Here is a 24,404-nt window from a genome sequence, read left to right on the forward strand (position 1 = left end):
ACAAACTTTTGTCGTCTAAGAACTGTATTAGTTCTGCATATGCCACCTAATTTTTCTCATCGTTGCCTTCCTCCTTATTTTTGTAATCCTCTGCGTCCTGCTGCACATTTTGCAAAATGGTGTCTTTCAGCCCTAGCAAGCGCAGGTGTCCCAGACTCTGTCTCCCACAACTCGTAATTCTTTTCATCTCCGTCAAAACATAGTCTATGCCATCGGCTTCCTACTTCCTTCCTGGGCCCATAACCTGTTGGCGGTATCATCTTAAGGATAAGAAATTCGGGTTAAACATACATTTACAGAGGAAAATAAACACACGTGAAGGCAATCAATCTGGTTAAAAACAGAAGAGGGGAACAGCCCTTGCTTCCTCCTTTATTATAAAGAGCATGGTCATGTGACCTCTCTTGACCTCTCCACATCAAGAGCACCCATACTATCATTCACGCTCTTTTATTACCATCAGCCAACAACATTGAACAATTATACTTCTGTAAGTTATTAAAGTAAACTTTGATACATAGCAAGGTATTCAGTATATGCAAAGTTTAACAGAAGGCAACTACCAATTACTACAACAATTCATCCAGTCAGCTTTGAGTGTGCTGTTTAAACATAATTACAATGTAAAATTCAACTAATGAATAATCAAATTTAATTAATTCTCTGTTGAACATTATTGAAACACATTGAAATAAATGTTAATAAACAAATAGAAAATACATGCAATTAATTAAGATTTTTAAATATCAAGCATCAGTTATAAAATAATACTCCAACAAACAACAAAAATGAATTTGTTCAGTCTAACAGACCAGATACAGAAATCTTGTCATTAATTCCTGGCAGTTGTGTAGCATTAAGCAAGACCAGCTTACACAATTCCCTGTATTCCAGATATGCTGACCACTCCTCATATTAATGTCTAATTTTTCCAGAACACAAAAAACAAATTTATTGAAATTCTGACATTCCTTGGCATACTTACTTAGTGCATTAGTAAAATCATTCTTTTTAATCACATATATGTGCTTCCCCATAAAAAAGGCCATACAGGACAAATAAGTCACTGCATATAGCACCCCTTTGGTACAGCAATCAAAGTTCCTTTGGATGCTAAGGACCCTGATGTAGTTCCCCAAAGTTATACGTGTTGTTTCTTAAATTAACCTACATTGTTTACAGCAACCACATTTCTACAGAATTCCCCTTTTTATCATGTATTTCCTTATTATTTTTTCAAATAAGCTCTTAATATTCCTAACTTTTTTGTATACTATTCTCAGACATTTGCCAAGCTTATTAGTCAAGTCAAACACATCAAGAACCCCACTCCAGTTCCTCTTAATAATAATTTTATTTTTGCAAAATTGTTCATTGTAGATTAACACCAAGGTCCTATTAGGATTAATAGGTGCCTTAACCGTGTTTTTCTTGGACTCAGGGTAACTGTTGGACTGGGGTGAGTATGTCTGCCCTACAGGATAGTGGTGGTCACTTCTACCAAATGCCAGTTGGGGTAATTTCTTTGTAGAAACATTCCTTTAGTAATATTTAACTCTTTGTGAAAGATGTCATCGTCCATATGGTTTGATAGCATTTGGTTTTTGAAAAGGCCTAAATACTTCTGTTCATAAGCCTGGTTGATTGCATTCCTAGGAAGATCCAAGCTGGGATAGATAACTGTGGTTTTACAAAGACCATGACTGAAGATTCCTTTCAGTTGATTGTGAGTTTGTTTTGTGTTATCAGTTCTATAAATAGTTAAATGCTTGCTTGCATCTTATTTTGGAAAGTGGTGATTGTTTTGTGAGAAAGAAGAATGTTATCTATGTACATTGTTATGCGTAGAATGGGGATTTAAAGGGTTATGTTATCAAAGAAAATATAAACTAGTACAGGCTGCAGGATAGATGCTTGGGAACATGACTGGCAAGTTGTTTTACTTGTGAAGGTTCCCTTATTTACTTAACTATAAACAGGATCAAAGTGTGTGGATTCTAGTTTATTAATAACTAGGACATAACTGATGGAATCAAAGGCTTCTCTCATATCAACAAAAATCCCTCCAATAAGTAAACATTGTCCATGATGTTGAAAAAAGTTTTCATGACTTTGTACATAGTAGTCAGGATGCTAAAGTCTAATCTGAACCTATGTTGGGCATTGTTAAGGAGTATGCAGTTACTGCTCTTCTGTAAAATGTTCATAAAATATGTTAAGTTTTGGGAATGGAGCTCAGATTTAAAATGAGGCAAAGTCTGATGGGTTTTTAGTTTAAGAATTTCAGCCAATGACAATATATGAGCATGTTTAATAGAGGTGGATCATTCCCTGTTGTCAGCGAGAGGCTGAAGATGTAAGCCAATGGTTTGTAAGTAAGATCGCAAACCTTCTTAGGAAGGCTTGGTTTCATTTTGTATATTTTAAGCCTGTTGTTTTATTTAGCTTTCTGGTGGATTTTTAAATAACCTGGAGTGAATTTCTCTGAATTAAAATGCTGGTGGTAATTGTAGTTAAGAGGCAGTGTGTGAAGTGGTACAGATAGAGGAAGGCCCTGTGACTGAGAGATCTGTAAGGTATGCAGGAGGTGGGGTGATTTTAATTGGCAAATGTAGTAGTTTGAAGACCCTTTTGTGAGAAAAAAAGTCATTTTGGTCATTGACAGAACATATTTTGGTTGAGTGCAAGCTGTGTAGGGTGTTAAATATAATGTAGTTTTCCAAAATAGTCTCTGGCATGAAGATATGGCAAATAATTTTCTAAGGAAGATGGATTTGGCTTGCTTAATTGCTATCCAATACTGTATACTTAAGTGCTGATAGATTTGATATTGATTCTGGCCATGGGGTCTAGTTTTCCAATTTGATGTTTATCTCTTTACCCAAGAAGAGCTTTTATTTTAGTGTTGAGGTAGGGAAACCCCTGACCTCTTATTCTTCTTTATTTAGTAGGAACTAGTGCACTCTGTATTTATACAGTAATCAGTTTCTACGGTGTTCTCATTATTGATTGTGATGTAGTGTATCTTTCACAGGTGAGAAGATAGTGTAGCATACATAGATTTTAGTTTTAAGTATCCAGCGACACAGTGGAGGACAGAGGGTACTTAGGTTGTTTGGTTATACCAGTAAGCCTGGGCAATAGAAAGGTGTGTAGGCAAGTATAACTTCAGGCATGGAGTCCTTACTATCTTTGTTATTAGATCTAATGGACTTGTTTACTTGTTATCAAAGTCCTAGAATGCTAAGAAGCCTGTGTGTGTGTTGGCTGCTTGCACTAGCTGAATTCTGATAGAAAACACTTAGCATGATGCCATTTGTTTGGGGCTGAATTGATACATTTGTTCTATAGCCTACTCCATTAATACCAAGCTAGGTGCCGATTATATAAAGTCTACACCTGTATGTAAGTTGTTGTGGGTTACCTATCTGTGGATAATCCATCAGTTGTTTGAAGCATCATCAGAACTAGGATTTGCCCAGGTAATATTTGAAATGGTAGTAGCAGATTTTCTTTTATTTGCCACTGCTTGTTTTGATATGATATCTGTTCAGTTTAGATCACAGTGCTAAATGATGCAGGTAAAATGGGAAAGTTACAGTGATACAAAGTATTGGACAGCAACAAGGGAGTATCTTTATATGTCAACATTTAAGTACTTATATACAACTCTGAATCTTAAAAGTGTTCAGAAAAAAATTGCTACTATAGCTCAGTTTGTTAATGAAGTGCTTTCATATTGCAAGGGGGTAGGGTTATGGGTTCATTTCTCATCAGGGTTGAATATTTTAGTCTAGTAGCTGGCAAAGAGAATTAAAATGTGAAGAGGGTTTGATTCCCCCTGCCTTCATTTGCCTACTGTATGACTTTGGGCAAATCATTTAACCACACATTTCTCCAGAAAAATTGGGAATTTGGTTTTGGCTTATTAATGGTCTCATGGATTGTGTGACTAGTAGCTACCTATGACCCCATGAACTGCACAACATGAAATCTAACCCTGAGTTGATGACACCTCGACATGATCTTGGTAAATTACATTACTGTACTGCTTTACCTCATTGAAACAGGACTGCCCAGGGACAGCCTGAGCAGTTCTGAAGACCTGGAATTAAGTACAGATACTGGTCTTACTGTAATAAATGCAGGTTCTGCTTGGTGTCATAATGTAAAACAATACAAAAGTTAATGTTCAATTCATTGTGCATTTAATTACATGGATATGAAGACAGAATGACACCATGATTTCTACCTTGACTGTAATTCCAAAGCGCAGAGGTTATCTTTAGATTGTTGTCAATTTCAGTCTCATTCTAGCAGAAAATTCCAATTGCAATACATTAACTGCTGCTTCCATGTTGCACAGTTTTCTTTTAGGTAAGTTGCATCATCCGCCCTTTGTATAAATTATATGTTTTTTTCTGGTTTCTTAAAATGTAGGTTGGATTAATTTTATATCTACTAATATTCTGGAGTACAAATGTTTGTCTTTTCCAGATGGTGTGAGCAGCTGTCTTGACAATGTTCTTGCATTCTGTTTAGCCCTTTGACTCCCTATTGTCATTAGTCCATGGATGTTTGTTTACAAAATGCAAGTAACTTGTTTACTGAAAGTATGTACATTGGTGTTGGAGATAAAGGATAAAAAATATACCCCCTACTCTTTAGATAAATAGTTTTTTGTGTAGTAGTTAAAAATGCAGGTTAGTAAGCCTGAAAAGTAGGTAAATCTTATAACAAGTTTGTGATCCTTTGTACATATTGTTGAGTACATTTCCTTGCACTTATGAGCTATCGAATCAATTTCCTTTGCTACATACAGTGTACCTCTATGTTTATAACTGCAAGCAAACAATCCCACCCTCATATTACTCGCTATCTAAAGTCTTACAAATAACAGGAATTCAAAAAAATGTGCAACAATATTTTTAATGGGATTATTAGGAATTTCTTATTATTTAAATACTGAAAACAGAGAATGCCCGGGTAGCATTTTAAGGAATAGTCCTGGCATAATCTGAGAAGTGTGTGTTTAAACTCAGTTTCTTTAATTTAGTGAGTATTCACTGCAGACCCTTGAAATACGAGGCCTGTGATTCACAGACAAGTGCTTTGTAGAGCTGCATATTCGTAAATGATGTGTAGTCTGCAGCATGACATGTCCTACAGCTGATGGTTACATATTACAGCTGGCACAGTGCCAGCATACCAAGAAAAGGACTGCATAGTAAAATAGAGAGAGAAAACCAATACTACCCAAGTCCACTAGATGGGTAGTGCTACAGGTGAGCTTATCACTGACATATCACCACCAAGGCACACTACCACTACAGAGTTCACATTTGCTCTCATGCACAATGTAGCATCTCAGAACCACCACTCACAGTCACCTGTATAGCCCTATGGGTGTCAGAACAATAAATTTACAAACCAGTTCTTTATAAAAATGAGATGAAAAGGGGAGAGATGAAATTATGAAAGGGAAGAATAGCAATCAGAGGAAAACACATAAGGGTTGCCTTAATGTATTTTGTGGAAGAGACCCCTATTTGCAGTTCATAAAATAGAAAAGAGGATTCGAGGGTAGCAAGGAATTGCTGTGGTAGGGACAGAGGGAGAAGTGAGGGTAGAAACATCAGACAGACAAACATGAAGTGCAGACAGTGAAAGACTTGGGCAGTATAAAAACAAATGGTGGGGAAGACAGTGAATGGACACACAGCACGGATAGCTGGTGATGGGGGACTTGGGAAATGAACAGGGTATGAGGAAAGACACAAGGTAGGGGAAACAAATAAATATAGGGATGGGTGCATGGGCAGATGCCAGACTTTAGCAGAAGGCAATAAACCAAGCTATCACTCACCTCTCTGACTTAAGTAAAGGGTGGGGTTCACCCCTGCTGTATAAATGCTCAGGATCCATTAGTCACATGACCAGAAAAGCCACACCAATTGGCACTCCTTTGTACAGAGGTGGCCATTCAGTTGTTCATCTCTGTGAACACTTTATTCTGAAATTGCCATAAGGGGAGCCTGCACATTACTGCTGAGAAGTAGCCATAGAAGCCATCAACAATCCATCCAAGTCACTCTCAGGAGATTGATTTCTGTTTTCTTGTTGACATCCAGACTTGATTAGCAATGACAACTCAGCAGCAAAGGTGTCAATTACTGCTGACTGAGATAACCTCTGTTGCTTCATCACCTCTACTACAGCTAGATCTGCAGACTGTCATTAGTATAGCCATACTGCACACATACAAGTCCTGACATTGAGAGTCATTTCTGCTTCCTGTGTCATGCTGCCATGAAGAGTCATTTCTGTTTCCTTTGACATCCTGCCATGGAGAGTCATTTCTGTCTCCTGTGACATCTTGCAATGGAGCGTCATTTCTGCCTTCTGTGACATCCTGTCATGCAGAGTCATTTCTGCCTTCTTTGACATCCTACTATGTTGAGCTCTTGCTCCTCTGATGCTGTAAAATAAAGTATGCATACCTCAGTATACAACTACATCAGGAAACAGAAAACAATTGGAAGAGATTAAAAAAATGATTGCACTGCTTCTCTCTCTCTCTGTCTTTGCCTCTCATATATTTGACTCCTGCTGCTGAAGCAGGCCAGGGTGACACTGCTGCAGGTTATTGTGCCAATTCTAGCAGTGTTCACCAGAAAGGGTGATGCTAGTGACATTGCCATCTTGGTAAGCTCATGCCAGGCATCAGCCTTGCACAGTGGGCCATGTACTATCACCACAGGTACTCAGTAAAGTCTCCTATGCAGGAGGAACAAGAATGTTTTGCTCTTGCTGGCATGCTGTACTAGAGCCCTGTGGTTCACAACATCTGAAGAAGTTATGCCCATTCACTGTGGTTCACTCTAGGAGCAAAATGGTAGGCCCATGCACATGACTGCATATTCAGACATCAATCAATGTGCTGCATTGCTCATCACTTGATACACAATGTATCACTGCACCAAGGCACTACCAGATGTCTGTAGCACATTAACATAGTGCTTTGGATTTACTCATGCTGTGTGCATAGGCATAATGTTCACTTGCTTCCCCACTGCCATGCTCAGCATGGTTAGCATCGGCCACTGTGAACAGCACATTGTGTACCAACTGTGGTTCAGAGACAGTGGCATTAAATGGACTCATTCTCATAACTGCAATGCTAAGAAACCCTTATTAGCACTTTATCTATAAAGCATGGACACCATTTTGAGTAAGAGTCCTTGCAGCCAGAAAACTTTGGATTACAGGACTTTGCATAATGCTTTTGTGAACTTGGACATACAAACATGTAGGAAGATAACCTGCATGGTAATATGCTCCAGTTCTATAATCAACACATGTGGTACATGCTGACAGAGAGATAAATGCCATGGGATATGTGTGAATGGGAACAAAGAATAATGGCGTGGCATTAGCATGTACAGCTGTGTTGGTTGTGTGCAGTTTTGACATGGAACATCTAGAGGAGGTTATGCCACAGGCAACATGAAGCCCCCATATGCAGGGTACAGCATGGCAATACATTATAGAGATGAGGTATTCAGTGCACTACAAAGAGCCAATACCAGATGCAGGAAGGCTGTTAGAGAAGACATGTGCATTGCTGCAGTGTGTATATGGAGACATGTTCAAAGCAGTACAGGGTCTGCTAAGCAGATATAGAAGGGGGAAGTGTAGCAGTGGCTGTAGACAGATGATTTTCAGAGATTGCTATTGGCCCTAAGAGAGGTGCCAACTAGAAGCTCTCTTGGCCCAGGAGATAGAGAGGTTATTGCAAGCCCTTTGCACACATGACATATGCCTCCTGAGCAAACATGCATTCAACAAGATGTATTGGCTTCAAGTGAGCAGGGAGTGGTGCAGGACTTGAATGCTGTAGGTGGCCATAATAAGTCTATGCAAAAGGTGTGATGAAAGATTACTGATTTGATGCTCCATGGAAAAGACAAAGCACATGACATTGACAAGGATATGCTCATCACATTGGATGGACTACTAGCACAGAAACATTTCACAGAGATTGAGATGTTCCAGGTGTCCCTGTCTGAGGAGGGGGAGTAGACTCTCATACTCAAGTAGAGCTTGGATGCAGGAATTGGGTTGGCAATGAATCCCTGAGTGTCAGTAGGGGATGCACCAGGTTAGACTTACCTGCTACATATTTTGTGGCACACTGTACTGTTTATCTGGATAGGACTGATGCCCTGTGGACCTTCTCCACATTATTTCAGGTATTTTTGAGCTAAAACTGCAACAGTCCCCATGTCAAGATTAATTTGTCTCCATATGTAATATACATTCTTTTGTCTATAACTATGCATGCCACAGGGGATATATGCGTATGTGCGACTGTTGAGAAACATGTCATGTGTTCATGTTTTCAGAGCTTCAGGCAGTGGAGAAACCACCACACTAGGGCAACACTTGCCTTATATCAGTAGATCACTCATGGCTGATGATGAAGGCAACATGAACATGGCACAGTCTGATGACACAGTGGCACTGCGTATATCACTACTGTAGGAAGGCTCACCACATCCTCCATGTCACAGACCTTTGTGGAGGTACAGGCATATTCTACAACCTCACTATTGCGTGGCAGACATCCTGCAATTTTGAATACCTCCTGGGCTCCCCATGAGTCTCCTACCACACAGTATCTGAAATTCACACAAGCACTGATATGCAAACCCACTACAGTAGTGAGGCATGAAAGTCTGAGTCCATACCATGGCTCTTGGCCTGTTGCTGATCTGGGTACAGCACTCTGGATAAATTAGTGGCTATACATGTTAGTGGTACAAGACAGCTGCTACCAACAACATTGTTGTCATGGTCAGTGCACATCATGAGTACAGAGACAGGTAGCAGACATTGCTGCTGAGGTGTTTCCCCCCATGGATACTTCATTGTCTCATATGACACATGCCAACTGTACTCAGACTATGCAGACCAAAACTGAGATGGTTTCATTGCCAGCAGTAGCCATACAGCCTGTCACAGCTGGCCTGACAATGGGATGGCCATGGGTTCTGATGTTCCTCATGATCAATACCTGCCCTCCCAAACCAGATGTTCCTTACAAACCAAGCTGCAGTTCTACTCATTCAGTATCCCCTCTGGATGCACTGAATATCACTCCTCACAATTTCTGCTGCAAGTAGCATTAATGGTGCCATTGTTTTAACATTGATCGTGTTTTAATGTACCATAGTCTTTTAAAATAAACATATCTAACTGATTGTGGTAATACAGTTGGAAGTATACATTCATTGTATAAATTTTGCAGATTTATTACCACAAGATGCATATTTTAAGGGAGATAACGTACTCTTGTGCTTTAAAAGAGGTTTGCTTTTCTCTTAACCATGGGGCATCCCTTGAAATCTCATCTCGTTTGGACCCGCTCTTTGCTCACCTATGTAGTACAAGCAAGTTCTGTTTTGTGTTTTCATCGCTCCTTTGTTCTTTTCATTGAGCTGTTACAAAAGCATAATCTATGAAACACTTGAAAAGGTGCGTGCACCTGCATTGCATTGTTACTTTCATGCGTGTGCACATTCCTGAGTGCGTGTTTGGGGGGGGCATTTTAAATTAATTTATTTATTTCTGCAATGGCAGCCCAAACTTCTCTGTTATTTCCTATTGTTATCTGTTCCAGCATAATGACATTGTGATTCATGGGGCTGCTTTTAATTATGCAAAATTATTTCTTGTATCTAGCAGGAACTGCTACAATAACAATATTTCCTTCACTTTTTAAGTATACAGATTAATGATTTTGTATTTTGTTTATATCCACAGATTTCCTTGATGTCCACTCTGTAACTGGAATCATTGTAGGTGTCTGCTTAGGCCTCCTCTGTGTTCTTTTCTGTATCTGTGCCAGTTTCCGCAAGAAGAAACCAAGGTATTGATTAAAAAGATACGAGACTGTAAAAAAGGGGTAAAAGAGCCTATAAAAGAGGGGTACAGTGGTTTAGTTATGTTTCACATATGCAAATGCATGCAGTAACATGTTGAGTATAATGAGTATCAATTAAAAACTTTAGTAGAATATAAAAGAAGTTACTATTGAGAAAGTGTGTTTTTGATTATTATTGTATAATTGATGTGCTCAAGAAAGGTGCCTTTCTTAGAATTATCCGTAATAATGTTTTTGTATGTCTTTATTCCTTCTTGAGAATTGCATTGTCACTGATTTTTGAACTTAAAATTACTGGTGGTGGGGGGCAGTCACCTGTTGTATTTTTGTTCACAAGCTGACAAGCACATTTATCTACATTTATATATTTATTTTATTGTACCTGCTGTTGCTTACCAGGAAAGTTCAACTGGCTACATTGCCCAGTTTCAGCAGAGGTGTAGGGAAAAAAGTTCCAAAGAAATACTAGATGTACAAGGTAAAATAATGGAATTCATTAAAAAGAAATAAACAAGAAATATCACACAGACATATAAAGTGTGATTAATTTTTTAAGAAACGAGAATGGTATACATTATAGAACATCATCAAAGTAGGCAACTATCGTTATTGATGTAAAAGCATCACTAAGCAATTATTATCAAAACTTTGGGACTTAAAATAATGTGACATTCATTTATATTCATGCTGATGTGTAAAAGATAATAAAGCATACATTTCTCATGGCAGGAGTGCAGTAAACTCACTTTATTAAGACAATACAACACCAGTTGTGAAGAAATGATTAAGTAAGAAGCAGAAATCTTGTGTAGCTGTACATTTTTATCCTGCAGATTCAGAAAATTTGCTGATTCTAGTATGATTTAGGTGTAGTCTGAGGATGATCTTTGAAGCAGAGAGTTTGATTGATTATCTGTCTGATGCTGAATATGTACCCCCACATGCCTCTGCATTCATATGTGTTACTATAAAGATAATTTATTCATGCTTTAGTGAATGAAGTAAAATACTTTAACTCTCTTGAGATACACCACACACACTCACCTTTGCATTTTTCATGTTCTTTCATTAAGTCATTTCTTTATGCATCACTGAATGCTGGCATATGAACTCACTTCCAGTTACCTCATGTCGATCCAGGCAATGCTCAGTGTACCCGACTGCAGTAGTTATGCCAGCTGGATTCAAGTTTACTTAACAGGGTCTAAAAGTAATACTTTTTTGTAAGCTATTCTGGTAACTGAGGGTCTAATGCAGAATTTTGATAAAACGGTTTTCTGCAAAATTTTAAGAGTTGTATATGTGCTGCTGAAATCATTTAGGAGCACTGGGTGAAAAGTATTGGAAAATATGGAGCAGAATGCATGGAGAGGAAATTAGAGTTCAGAAGAAGTAGTAAGGAAGCCCAAATGTTTTTGTGACTACGGAGTGTTATGTTTTCTTAAATTGTAATGAAATGACTCTAAGAAGGGGGGGGGGGTGAGTCTTGAAGTCCAGTAAGTAAGAGCATTAAGGGAAAAATGGTATAGAGTGAGTCAGATTGATTCATATTCACTAGCGGAATGGTGATGAAGAATGGAATCACAACATAGTTGAAAAAGAATGCTTTGAGGAAGGAAATGATGATAAAGTCTTAGTGTTTGATATGTAAAACGTTCTCTTACTTTTGTTTCTTTTTTTCATATGGTTAATATAGGTAGCAGGCAAACAACTGGATCCTAATATTGGTAGGAGCCCATAAGGTTTAAGGTGCAATATTTAAATATGATGATAGCAGAGAGATTTGAAGATCACCTTTTGAATTAAATGTATTATTAAAGAAATCCTGTGAAACATGACATGTCTACAGATATGATGTTGGTTTTTATTGGCCTAAATGTACCAGTAAAGTTATATTGTGTGCCCAGCTCTCTTTCATTATTAATATTTATATTAACATCTAATCATCAGGTAATCTACTTGTCTTCAGCTATCTTATTTCATATTTTAATGTCTTTCAGGGTTTCTTTTCTCATTAGATTAAACATTCCCCTTACATAAACAATTAGGAGCAATTTTTGTAAACTGATGAAAGGCCAAAGAAGTTTATAGACCTTCTGGTTAAGCTGATAATCATCAGCTTGACCCACATGGACTACTTCATATGTTACAATGCTGTTGACATTGTCTGACAGTGGTTATTAAGGGAGATATTTGTATGCTTCAGTCTGTATAAAGCATACATTATGTTTTCACTTTTTATATTTATCTGCTGACCATGTAGCTTCCATGAATTATTTCTAATGTATGTAAGTCCAAATATTTATAATCCTTTACAACTTCTAGTTACAATTTTTTTAAACATTATCTGTCATTTTAAATCGAAAATCAATCATTTATCTTTAGCAGCATTGATTTTCAATCCATGTTGTTTAGTTACCTCTTTTAACTTTAACAGCTATGTATTCTAACTTGACAAACTCAGTACCAAAAAGTCATTAGCAAATCCAGTAGCAGAACATTTTACATGTATAGGTTTTTGTAACACCTCTCACTAATCTTAAAATCACTTCTATTACATCATTAATTTACATTATGAAAGCCAGGGTACCAAAGTGCACCACTGACTCACTCATTCTGTCATTTTTATAAAGAACATGCTCTCTTTTTTCCCTTTTTGTTACTCTGTCCTTGACCAAATTCCTAGTGTAGTATTCTGTAATAGTATCAATTAATTCTTGTGAATATCTTTTTCTTAGCATGACACATAACACTTTTCTTCTGGGAAGATTTGAAGTAAAAGAATGTTACACGTCAGTTTTTTTTTTGTTTGTTTACTTGATCAAATATTGAAATATGACTGTTATGTTAACATTCTACATATATATGAGAATTGAAATTTAGGTAAACCTTTCCATCTAATATCTCTCTTGAATTGTTGAAGAAATATACATGTAAAATAATTAAGAAAGTGCTGAATAAGGTTATCAGGTGCTACATTCTCAAATCATTCTTTTTTTCTTTCTTATAAATAGGGCTATTTTTCATTTCTTTTAATTTTCCAGGTATCAGTGTACATTTTAAAGATATAATTTAATATTTTTTCTCAGTTGGATATATCTATCTTATGAAATTAATTTACTACCATATCTGCTACTAGCATTTTTTTCTTATGTAAACTTATTTTTAATACCAGGCTAGCTCCATCAGTTTTCTCAACTATCTGTGTTTTTTTTTTTTTTGTAATAGTCAAGCCACCTTTCTGCTATTAATTTCCAGAAAGCAAGACTATTGTTCAACTGTATTGCGATTAAAATTTATTGTCTGCTGTATTCACCCAGTTGCTTCTTTTTAATTTATTATATTTTCTCTCTCTATTTTTTTCTAAGGTATACTATTTTGGATCTACTATTTGTATCTGTTTTCTGACCCAGACTTGAAATAACTGTTCAGTTTTTTAGCATTTATTGGCAAACATTTTTTTTACTGCATAAAACTTACTTGCTGTCCTTCTTCAGTCTTTTCTGCTAGATATTTTGAGAGTCTCAAATTAGTATATGACATTTTTGTTTAATTACGCAAGTGCAATCTGTCTTGATTGTCATTTCTGTCATTTTACAGTCCTCTGACATTTCCTTTGATGTTAAATATTTTTATTATCATTATTTGATTTCTCTGTTTTGTCGGATGGAGTCTTTTCCTACTTTTTTCTTTGCTAGCTTTATAACTTAAGGAAGGTAGTCGTTATCTACTTTTACAAATATTGTCATGTAAAAACCTGTCTTTTCATTTTTGATTGTAACCCTAGCATTCAGAATGTTTTCCCATTTGACATGTTCAAGTTATATTTTTTTCCTGTATCTTTCCATTTTATCTACAGTTTCATGATGTTTCTGTTTTCTTATGTAAATCATATAATTTTATAGTTTTCTTATCTTGCATTAAACTAATAACAAAAAGGAGCTTTGTTGATATTTTATCAAACAGATTATGCATCATTGCATCATCTATTTTTTTTTTCTCATATCTTCATGGCTTTTCTATCACTTTGTTTCAGTTTTATGTATCACTGTTCCTAATCTTACCTAATGCCAACAGTCTCTCAGTTTTTTGGCCAAAGTCTTTGATATTACATACTGAGTTCTCATAATGATAGACCTTTTTCATTGCTGTCTTTTCTTGCTCTGCAGGCCACATTTCTTAGAAATTGAAAATATAAACAGCAAAATATATTGTATTAAATCCTAATCTTTAAAGCTGTTTTAAACCTTGCAATGGCTCAGGTTAAAATTGTCTTGCTTATTGCTATCTCTTTCTCCTCTCCGAGTCAGTTGCACTACAAACCTATCTCTCTTGTTTCATTGGTTGTTTCAATCCATGCGCCATCTTCCATTAATATGTGTTTTATAACATTAAAAAAAAAAACTTCAGTGAATTTCACAATTTTATGCTGTCTTCCTGTATGTTCTTAGAATGTTGTTTGAAAATGTCAAAGCCACCAACTCTCTTTTCATCTACCCATTTTCTGAGTTTTTGGTATACGGTATTCATTATTTCTTTTGTCTCAGATTGAGCATTTGCCTGTTATTGCTTCACTCTATTTTTTTATTTCCATGTACATCTATTATTTGTCAATTCTGTTCTTTAAAACTATACCACTCTACTCTAAGTTTTCTTCCTCTGCTATATACACCAAAATGTATCATTTTGTTTGTCCTTTTGTTTCATTTGAGATTCTCTTTTTGTCTTCCTAAGCACACAGTCTTGATTGTTGCCAATTGTTATTTATATATTTGCCAAATTGGATAAGATGAGAATTGCAAATTGAATATTGTGCTCACTTGATTACAGCAAATTGCTTTCTGTGAAAATTAGTGTTGGGAGACTACGTTTGTATTCTGCTTAAATTGTGCTATTACTCAATCTCATTTTTCTTCATTTCCCTTAGATTAAGGATTTACCTTAATATTCTTCTTTCTTACTTTTTTAATCTCATGTTCATATGTTCATGTTTATTTTATTTTCCCTTTTTAGTTATTCATTTTTGTTTTATTTTTTCCTTTCTTTTCCTATTTTTAACTTGTGTTTTGACAACTAAAGTCACATTAAAACTATCTATTTCTTTTTTTAATTTTTTCCTCATTAACAATTTTTTCCATGCCTACTGACTTTTTCAACTGATTATTTGCATTTTGCCCCTCTCTTTCTTCTAGTGCTTCATTTTGTTCAACTTTCTTTTTTTGCAGCATCTCTAATTTCATTCCCTTCATATCTCACATTTACTTCCCCCATCTGTAATTTATTGTCAGTTGGTCTAATATGAATTTATTTGCAGTTTTAAAGTCATTATCATCATCTCTTCAGAAAGTTATCTACATTTTATTGTTCTTAATTCCCTTTTTATAACCTTATCTTTGTGGTCAGTTTTGTATTCTGTATCTGTTTGATTATCATTCCTTGAACTGCAGCTACTTACCTTTAGTGAAGGTGTTTAATTCTAGAGGTATCTTGTTTTCCTTAAGTTCAACTCTCTGTTACTGTTTCTCTTTACCCTGGGGTTAAATTTTTCAAATTATTCCAAAAAATCTTCTAATAGCTGTATTGAATAAATTTCCCCTACTTATGGTTCTCATTTACTACTTTGAATATTGTCAATTTTTAGTTTAGTTTCCCTTTCCTGTTACTGCCACTAATCTTTTTCTCCTATTACTTCCAATTCAAACATTTAAACAGTTGTTCTCCACTTCAGATTTGGTTTCTTTACCATCTTTTCTTTCTCCTTCCTATCTCCTTTATCTCTCTTAATTCTTTATTCTCCCTCTCCTTATCATTCACTTTTTCATCCATTGTATAATGTCTGAGATTTTTTTCTCTTTCTTCCTTGTGTATGTTTTTTATGTACTGTTTCTATCAGCATAATATCCACGTTTTATCTGTCACTATCCTATCATCTGGTAGATAATTCCAACCCTTTTTGCTTGACAAGTATAATGTACTGTCTCATTATTGTGGTCATTTTTTTCTTTCAGTGACATTCATTTTCTTTGTTGAATAGATTGAAACTATTAATATCAATTTCTATATAGAGATGGCTAGATATCTAACATAAACTAACTACTTACTCAAATTATACTATTATGTGAAGAGAAACCATAATTAATTTTCTATTACAATTCAGTGGGAAGAGCTCTAAAGTCCATTTCTTTGTCTCTATGTTCTCTGCTCTAAGTTATTCTTCAGTGACCTCAAACTATGCTTTCCAGAAATCATTAATCTTTTTAAAATATGTTTATAAATATTTTAGATATATCAACTGTTTTTCAATGGCTCCATTAGCTAATCAGATACTGTTATGACAGTTATAAATATACTGTTGTCCCGGCCCCTTCAATAAACACATCACACCGAATGACATTTGACAACCTTTATTAAAACCTCCATAACATAGGTTTGATCACCAAAATGTATTAATTACAAGTGTACATAGTACAGTTGATTCTAAACACAGCACCCTTGTAATGTTAATCAGGACAGCATACCTACTTGTCCTGCTCCAGTAAGCAGCTTCCATACCTTTGCTCTCTTACGTACTTATAAAACAGCGTCCAAGGCTCACTTCATATCCCATTTATCAAATTACCCATCCAACTAAATAATTCAGGATGACATGACCTTACTCATCCTGACCCAGTAAGCAGCGTTCATACATCTGCTCCCTTACCTTACTTATGTAGCAGCGTCCCATCTCACTTCATACACCATTCATTGAATTACCTTCCAACCAAATAAACAGTGTCCTTACCTCTGCTTGCTTATCTAATCAGCAAGCTTCCTTCAGCTGCTCATTTTCCTTTCCCCAAATCCTTTAAATGAACATCCAGACACCAGAGGGGGAACAGAAGAGGGTAAGCCTGTCCCTAATCTCTGCCTACCCCGACTGAAAAAATAACCACAATCCCCACCAACAAAAAAGGGGAGGGTGGGCAGGTAGCAAGTTCATGCCAAAATGTGGTTACTTACCCAGCTACACTTGTCTTAACCCCTTAAGCCCCTCCCTACCCTTACCTCATTTCCTCCCAATCATCCGTCCTCCTATTTAAATCTTTCATCTCCCCAACCCACTTAACTCCCACTAATATATCAATCTAACCCCTCTTGAACATGTCCCAGAACAACCTGGTTTGTTGCCAAACCTCATCTATTTTTTGATCGTATCCTTTTTCTTTCACACTAATTAAACTTAAAGGCATTCAGCACTTTAGTTTTCCTGATGGCTATGTAATGTGGTGCCAATATAACATTATTAATTTATAGGTATTTTTATAACAGCCATTTAAAAAGCACAGATTTTCCTGTGACTGCACAGTTTTCAGGAAAAATATGTTTGTGTACATCAAGATTAAAGGTAGTCCTTGATTTTAACATTTATATAGCTTGCAGTGAATATATCATGGTTTTAGGGTCTCTGTGTTTATCAGTGGGAGTGACTAACATTGAGCAGCTTCCCTGCCCCCCGGAGAGGTGGTTACTGACTTGAAACTGTAGTTTTATTGGCCACTAGGGGTCATTTCCATAACTCCTTCATCTTCCTCTCTTAAAACCTAGTTGCCTCGTGGTTTGAGCGTCTTTTCAGGCTTGTTGGCTGTTGGTGAAGCACCCTCCAAGAGGAAAAAACGCTGAGAGAAGAAGGGAGCCACTTTTGAGATTTTAAGTATTTTTCTCTGTTTATTTTCTAAGTTTTTCTGCATAGCTGCCTAGCTTGAGCATTTTCTGGCTTGTTAAACTTGATTTCTGTATTAGTAGCTGTATTTAGAGCACAACCAAAAGCTGTTTGCTGAATTTCCTGTTTGCACTTAATTTTAAATCGTTTTTTCTTAAAACTTGCATATTTTCTGTCCTTGACCTAGCACTCTTGTGTGGGGTCATTTACTGCACTGTTATAACTTGATATTACTTGTGAACCTCTGCTATCTCTGTAAAGACAAAAACAAAAAAAAAAATCTTGCTTTTTCCCACTTTTCTGAGAGTTAAAAAGTTCAGTTACAGGCTTGCTGTTCCTGAACTGTTTGAAAGTTTCTGTGAGGCCATTTTTGCTTGGGCTGAAGGAGGGTCTCTGTGTTTATCAGTGGGAGTGACTAACATTGAGCAGCTTCCCTGCCCCGGAGAGGTGGTTACTGACTTGAAACTGTAGTTTTATTGGCCACTAGGGTCATTTCCATAACTCCTTCATCTTCCTCTCTTAAAACCTAGTTGCCTCGTGGTTTGAGCGTCTTTTCAGGCTTGTTGGCTGTTGGTGAAGCACCCTCCAAGAGGAAAAACGCTGAGAGAAGAAGGGAGCCACTTTTGAGATTTTAAGTATTTTTTCTCTGTTTATTTGCTAAGTTTTTCTGCATAGCTGCCTAGCTTGAGCATTTTCTGGCTTGTTAAACTTGATTTCTGTATTAGTAGCTGTATTTAGAGCACAACCAAAAGCTGTTTGCTGAATTTCCTGTTTGCACTTAATTTTAAATCGTTTTTTCTTAAAACTTGCATATTTTGTGTCCTTGACCTAGCACTCTGTGTGGGGTCATTTACTGCACGGTTATAACTTGATACTACTTGTGAACCTCTGCTATCTCTGTAAAAACAAAAACAAAAAAAAAATCTTGCTTTTTCCCACTTTTCTGAGAGTTAAAAAGTTCAGTTACAGGCTTGCTGTTCCTGAACTGTTTGAAAGTTTCTGTGAGGCCATTTTGCTTGGGCTGAAGGAGGGTCTCTGTGTTTATCAGTGGGAGTGACTAACATTGAGCAGCTTCCCTGCCCCGGAGAGGTGGTTACTGACTTGAAACTGTAGTTTTATTGGCCACTAGGGGTCATTTCCATAACTCCTTCATCTTCCTCTCTTAAAACCTAGTTGCCTCGTGGTTTGAGCGTCTTTTCAGGCTTGTTGGCTGTTGGTGAAGCACCCTCCAAGAGGAAAACGCTGAGAGAAGAAGGGAGCCACTTTTGAGATTTTAAGTATTTTTCTCTGTTTATTTGCTAAGTTTTTCTGCATAGCTGCCTAGCTTGAGCATTTTCTGGCTTGTTAAACTTGATTTCTGTATTAGTAGCTGTATTTAGAGCACAACCAAAAGCTGTTTGCTGAATTTCCTGTTTGCACTTAATTTTAAATCGTTTTTTCTTAAAACTTGCATATTTTCTGTCCTTGACCTAGCACTCTTGTGTGGGGTCATTTACTGCACTGTTATAACTTGATATTACTTGTGAACCTCTGCTATCTCTGTAAAAAACAAAAACAAAAAAAAAAATCTTGCTTTTTCCCACTTTTCTGAGAGTTAAAAAGTTCAGTTACAGGCTTGCTGTTCCTGAACTGTTTGAAAGTTTCTGTGAGGCCATTTTTGCTTGGGCTGAAGGAGGGTCTCTGTGTTTATCAGTGGGAGTGACTAACATTGAGCAGCTTCCCTGCCCCGGAGAGGTGGTTACTGACTTGAAACTGTAGTTTTATTGGCCACTAGGGTCATTTCCATAACTCCTTCATTTGTCCTCGGAGGAGTGGTTTAGGGCAGTGACTTGTGGTTTGTTGGCCAATTTGGGTCATTTCCTGTCTTTTCCAGCCCCCTGCTATAAAGCACGCTTTAGCGATTTAGCCGATTTAGCCGATTTAGCGAGTTGCTACTGTTGCACACTAGGGCAGCGCGGTTAAGCAGGTTTAAACTATTCGGGCTACCTAAAGTCCACTCTTCAAATTTTCCCTTAAAACTACCTTCCTCGAACTATACTACTGATCTAATCAGCGTATCCTATAATTAAAAAGATCATCTCTACTTGACTCCAAGTAGACTATTCTCTATCTGTTAAACGTAGCACTTGCTCCTACAGTACTTATTACCTTGATACGGCACTCTTGTCATAGATAGTACCCCAAAAAAGGCAACCCCCCATTTCTCGGTCACCCACGTCCCCCGGAATCTTTTTAAAGTTTTTTGTCTATTCCTTCTAGCATGTCGAGTGATCGGTTGCTAGTGTCCTCTCCTGCTCAGCTGGTGAACCTGGGAATATTGAGGCAATGTTACAATTGCCTCATGTACACAGACAACCCTCTCCTTCTCCCACAAAACACAAATACATGCGAGAGATGCAACTACACGGCCAAACTGGAGGCTGAGCTCTCTCAACATAGGACTGGCAAGACCAGTCAGGAGGAGAAGGTTACCACACACACTATAGACCCAGTCTCACATATTACCATTACAACCTCAAATCATACACATAAACACACAAAGACATACTCGGAGGCTCTGATCAAAAATCTACCAAAACAGCAGAGGCCACCAAAGCAGACACCCAAACAACCACCACTTCAGAACACAACACCTGCAACACATAGACCTCACAGTCAGAGTGTCAAACAGTCACAGCCCTTAAGGCCAAACACAATGCCAGACACACTAGTCATTGGTGACTCCATAGTCAGACACACTGACGTCCCGCTCACCAGACTGAGTAAGGAGAAGGTCACAGTAAGCTGCCTGTCGGGTGCTAGAATCCGCCACATAACGCAAGCACTCAGGTCTCTCAACAGCAGGTACAAATATGATTCAGTCATTGTCCACGCTGGTGTAAACGACCTGAGACGTACCTCCTTGGACTACATGAAAAGAGACATTGAGGAGCTCTCTGATTATGTAGCCCAGACAGGTATGACCCTGACCTTGAGCAGTATCCTACCTTCACCAAGAATGATGCCACAATACAGAGATAAGATGATCAGCTTTAACAATTGGCTTAAACACTGGTGTCATTCAAAGGGGATCCAGTGTCTGTCTGCCTGGGATGACATGCTGGACAAGCCACGCTGCTTCGCAAGGGACGGCTTGCACCTGTCACCCCTGGGATTCCGGATATTGGCAAAGGCTCTTGCCAGGCCCATAGTGCCTTTTTAGGCAAGGCTCAAATTCTAAACCTACCACCCTAGAACACAAAAAGGAAAAAACTAAGGGTAATGCTGCTCAATGCCAGAAGTCTAAATCTCAAAATGCACGCACTCGAGGCCCTTCTCAGTATGGAGAACATCGATGTCTGTGCTGTGACAGAAACCTGGTTCAAGGCTCCTGAGAGCACCCGCGCTATCAGGTTTTACCTCATATCATGCGTTCCGCCCCAAAATCTGGACAATACCAAGAAAGGAGGGGGTATCCATATTCATCAAGGACACCCACACCTCAAGACTGGTGGCAACGCACGATGCATCGGAGACCATCCAGGTGCAATTAACCATAGGCAAGACTGCTCTGCAAATTGTAGCATGTTACAGGCCCCCTCACAAACTCAGGAACCTCACATGGCCTTCCTGAAAACACTAGAGGGGATAAATGTATCACCAAACACCATCATACTAGGTGACTTCAATTACCCTAATATAGACTGGGAACACTACTCAAGCCCAAACACCCTAGCCCAAAAGTTCCTGGAATTCATAAACTCAAATGCCATGGAACAACTAGTCACCATCCCCACAAGAGGAGATAACATACTTGATCTCATCATCACGAACATGGGAGCACAATGTTCAACACCGGAGGTGTACCCCTCACTGGTGAGATCAGACCACAAACTAATCTCGCTGGAGGTCCTCATCCCACCCCACCTGAAATAAAAAGACCACAGTAAAGAACTTCTCAAAAGCCGACTTCACACTTCTAAAGACTAGTGTGGTCTCCTTTAAGGCCCCGAGCCGGAAAACAGTACTCAAGCCGCTGAATCACTTACAAATGCCTTCTACCAGCACCTGCAGGACTGCATGGATAAGGCAATCCCAAGCAAAACAAAGACTCTTTGTACCAAAGGCAAGCATCCAGTCTGGTGGACCCCAGCCATAAACAAACTCTACAACAAAAGGAGGAAGCTACTACAAGATAGAGCAAAATCCTTAAAAGGTAAGACACCCTTGATCACTATAAGTAAAAACTAAGAGCTCTCATAAAATCATCCAAAGCAAATTTCGAGAGAAAAATAGCTAAAGACTCAAAAGACAATCATAAGGCCTTCTTTAGCTATGTTAGAAACCTGGGAGGAAACTCCCAGATATGCTCAGAGCTAGTTCAAAATGATGTGAAGATTACTGATCCTACAGACATTGCCAACATACTGGCTGACAGGTTCAGTGCAAACTTCTCCCCTCCCCAAAAGGAGAGATATCTATACCAAACGATTGCAGCCCCCAAACATCTCCAGCCCAAGTGAGAACTGCTCTCTCCAAAGCAAAAACACAGCATCCATGGGACCTGATGGTGTCCCCGGCTGTGTGCTCCATGAACTCAATGAGGAATTAAACCCACAGCTAGGACAGCTGTTTAATCAAAGTCTTACCTCTGGATACGCACCCAGGAGTGGCGCACTGCAACTGTGGTACCACTTCACAAAGGCGGTGCCTCCACCGACCCTGGAAATTACCGCCCATTAGCTTGACAAGCCTTATCTGCAAAGCCATGGAGAGGATCATAATGGACCTCATAAATAAAGACATAGGGAATTTGCAGACTTTGGATCCAACCCAGTTTGGCTTTGTCAAAGGCAGATCATGCCTTTTAAACTTGGTTGACTTTTTGAAACAGTCACCAAAGCCATTGATGAGGGAAAGGCAGTCCATACAGCCTACCTCGATCTGGCTAAGGCCTTCGATACAATACCCCATTCGGGTATCATTGAAAAACTCATCAGCTTAAATGTCAACCCATACATCACAAGATGGGTGCAAACTGGCTGAGTGACAGAACCCACAGGGTCAGAGCTGCTGGCGCCATGTCAGACTCAAAGCCTGTCACAAGTGGTGTCCCACAGGGCTCAGTCCTGGGCCCACTCTTGTTTGGCATCTACTTTTCCAAGTACAAGCAAACACAGGAGGGTTATGGCTGACAAAGTTTGCAGATGACTGCAAACTGGGCCATAGTAGAAAACACATCTGACACAGATATCCTTCAGAAGGGTCTCACAGAAACGGATAACTGGTGCCAGAGCCACGGCCTAAAGTTAAATGCCAAAAATGCATAGTCATACCCTTCGGGAAAAACAAGGTTACCCCTAGCTACCAAATAGGTGGCAATCCACTGAGCACAGAAGAAGTTATCAGGGACCTGGGGACCCAGGTTGATAGTAGTCTGTCATTCGACACCCATGTAGCTAAAGTAGTTAGGAAGACCTTCTACATTGCCCACCTTATCATGAAGGGATTCTCATCTAGATCAAGGGAGGTCATAGTCTCCCTTTACTCATCACTCATCAGACCAATGATTGAGTACAATGCCCCATTCGAATGTATCTGACCCGACACTTGCAGCAGCTGGAGAGGCCACAAAGTTCCTCACCAAAAGGATAAAGGGTCTCAAAAATCTGTCCTATGCTGCCCGACTGAAAGAACTCCAGCTCTATTCAGTCGCCACCGCTTGCTCAGAGGTGACCTTTGCCTAACATACAAGGCCATGTCAAACCCAGATTTGATGAATATGCTTCACCTCAAAAAATCTAGATCCATCAGAGCCACAAGGGCGGAGACTTAAACCTTGACACGGCTATTAATAGGACGTGCTGGAGGGATAGATTCATCACCCAAAGACTCCCTATGCTGTGGAACAAAATCCCGGTACATGTGAGGCAGAGCACCTCGCTGGCCTTGTTCAAGAGAAATCTTGACCAATGGATGGGAGATCGCAGATATACCCCAGGGATTACCTCAGTGTCACTGCTCGACAGAGGCACAGAAAAATAATGGGTATAGTTCCCCATACTAAAGGGGTGGCCTAAGCCACAAAACGATGGGCTAGGCTTGTAAATGCCCTCGGGCAGATAGCCTAGTATGAACCTATGAACCTATGAACCTATAAACAATAACATTGTCTTTGTTATCCATCACAATTGGAAAGCAAATGCACCAATATTCAATAACAATAAGATATTTAAACACTTTCTAGCTTCAGCTGTATTGCAAGCCAAGTTTTGTAAATGTCAGCATAGTGTCTTTATGAAAACAAAGCAATATTGCCTTAGTGTAGATACAGTTGAACATCCCCAGCAAGTAAAAGATTACCTTGTTGCTCTATTTATACGTTTGATATCTTAAACTCAGTTCAAATATTTGCTGTAAACCTTCAGAACTTTTGATTTAGGGTAGATGTAAACACAAATTGCAGAGATGCCATTGGTTGTGATATAGTTAGTGATATCAATGCTGGACCTTGGAACCCTTCCTAGACACCGTAGAATTTTCCTTTGCATTTTTTGTGATAATCTTACTGAAGAATGCAGCATCTTTATTCTATCACCAAAATGATATGATAACTATCAAGTTGATTCCAATGTAAACGTTCCTATTGTTATCATACTTTTAATTTGCCAGTGTGAGAAGAAAATATTGCAAGTAGATTTCATCAAAACTTAAAACCAGTTACTTGGATTTCATCAAAACATAAAACCAGTCACTGAGCACATCTTCTACAACAGTAGT

The 24,404-nt window shown here is 38.3% G+C and overlaps 1 protein-coding gene across 2 annotated transcripts in view; it reads left to right on the forward strand.

The window, feature by feature from the left end:
* Window positions 1-24,404, forward strand: part of LOC122806652 (immunoglobulin superfamily DCC subclass member 4-like) — a 2,205,210-nt gene that overhangs the window by 2,038,878 nt on the left and 141,928 nt on the right. For both annotated transcript variants that reach the window (XM_044077249.1, XM_044077250.1), the window contains exon 17: window positions 9,826-9,931. In XM_044077249.1, the coding sequence (XP_043933184.1) occupies window positions 9,826-9,931 (106 nt within the window). The remainder of the gene's footprint in view (window positions 1-9,825; window positions 9,932-24,404) is intronic.

The sequence above is a fragment of the Protopterus annectens genome, chromosome 7.part0, assembly GCF_019279795.1.
Source record: "Protopterus annectens isolate FY-2018-M chromosome 7.part0, PAN1.0, whole genome shotgun sequence".
Taxonomy (NCBI): domain Eukaryota; kingdom Metazoa; phylum Chordata; order Ceratodontiformes; family Protopteridae; genus Protopterus; species Protopterus annectens.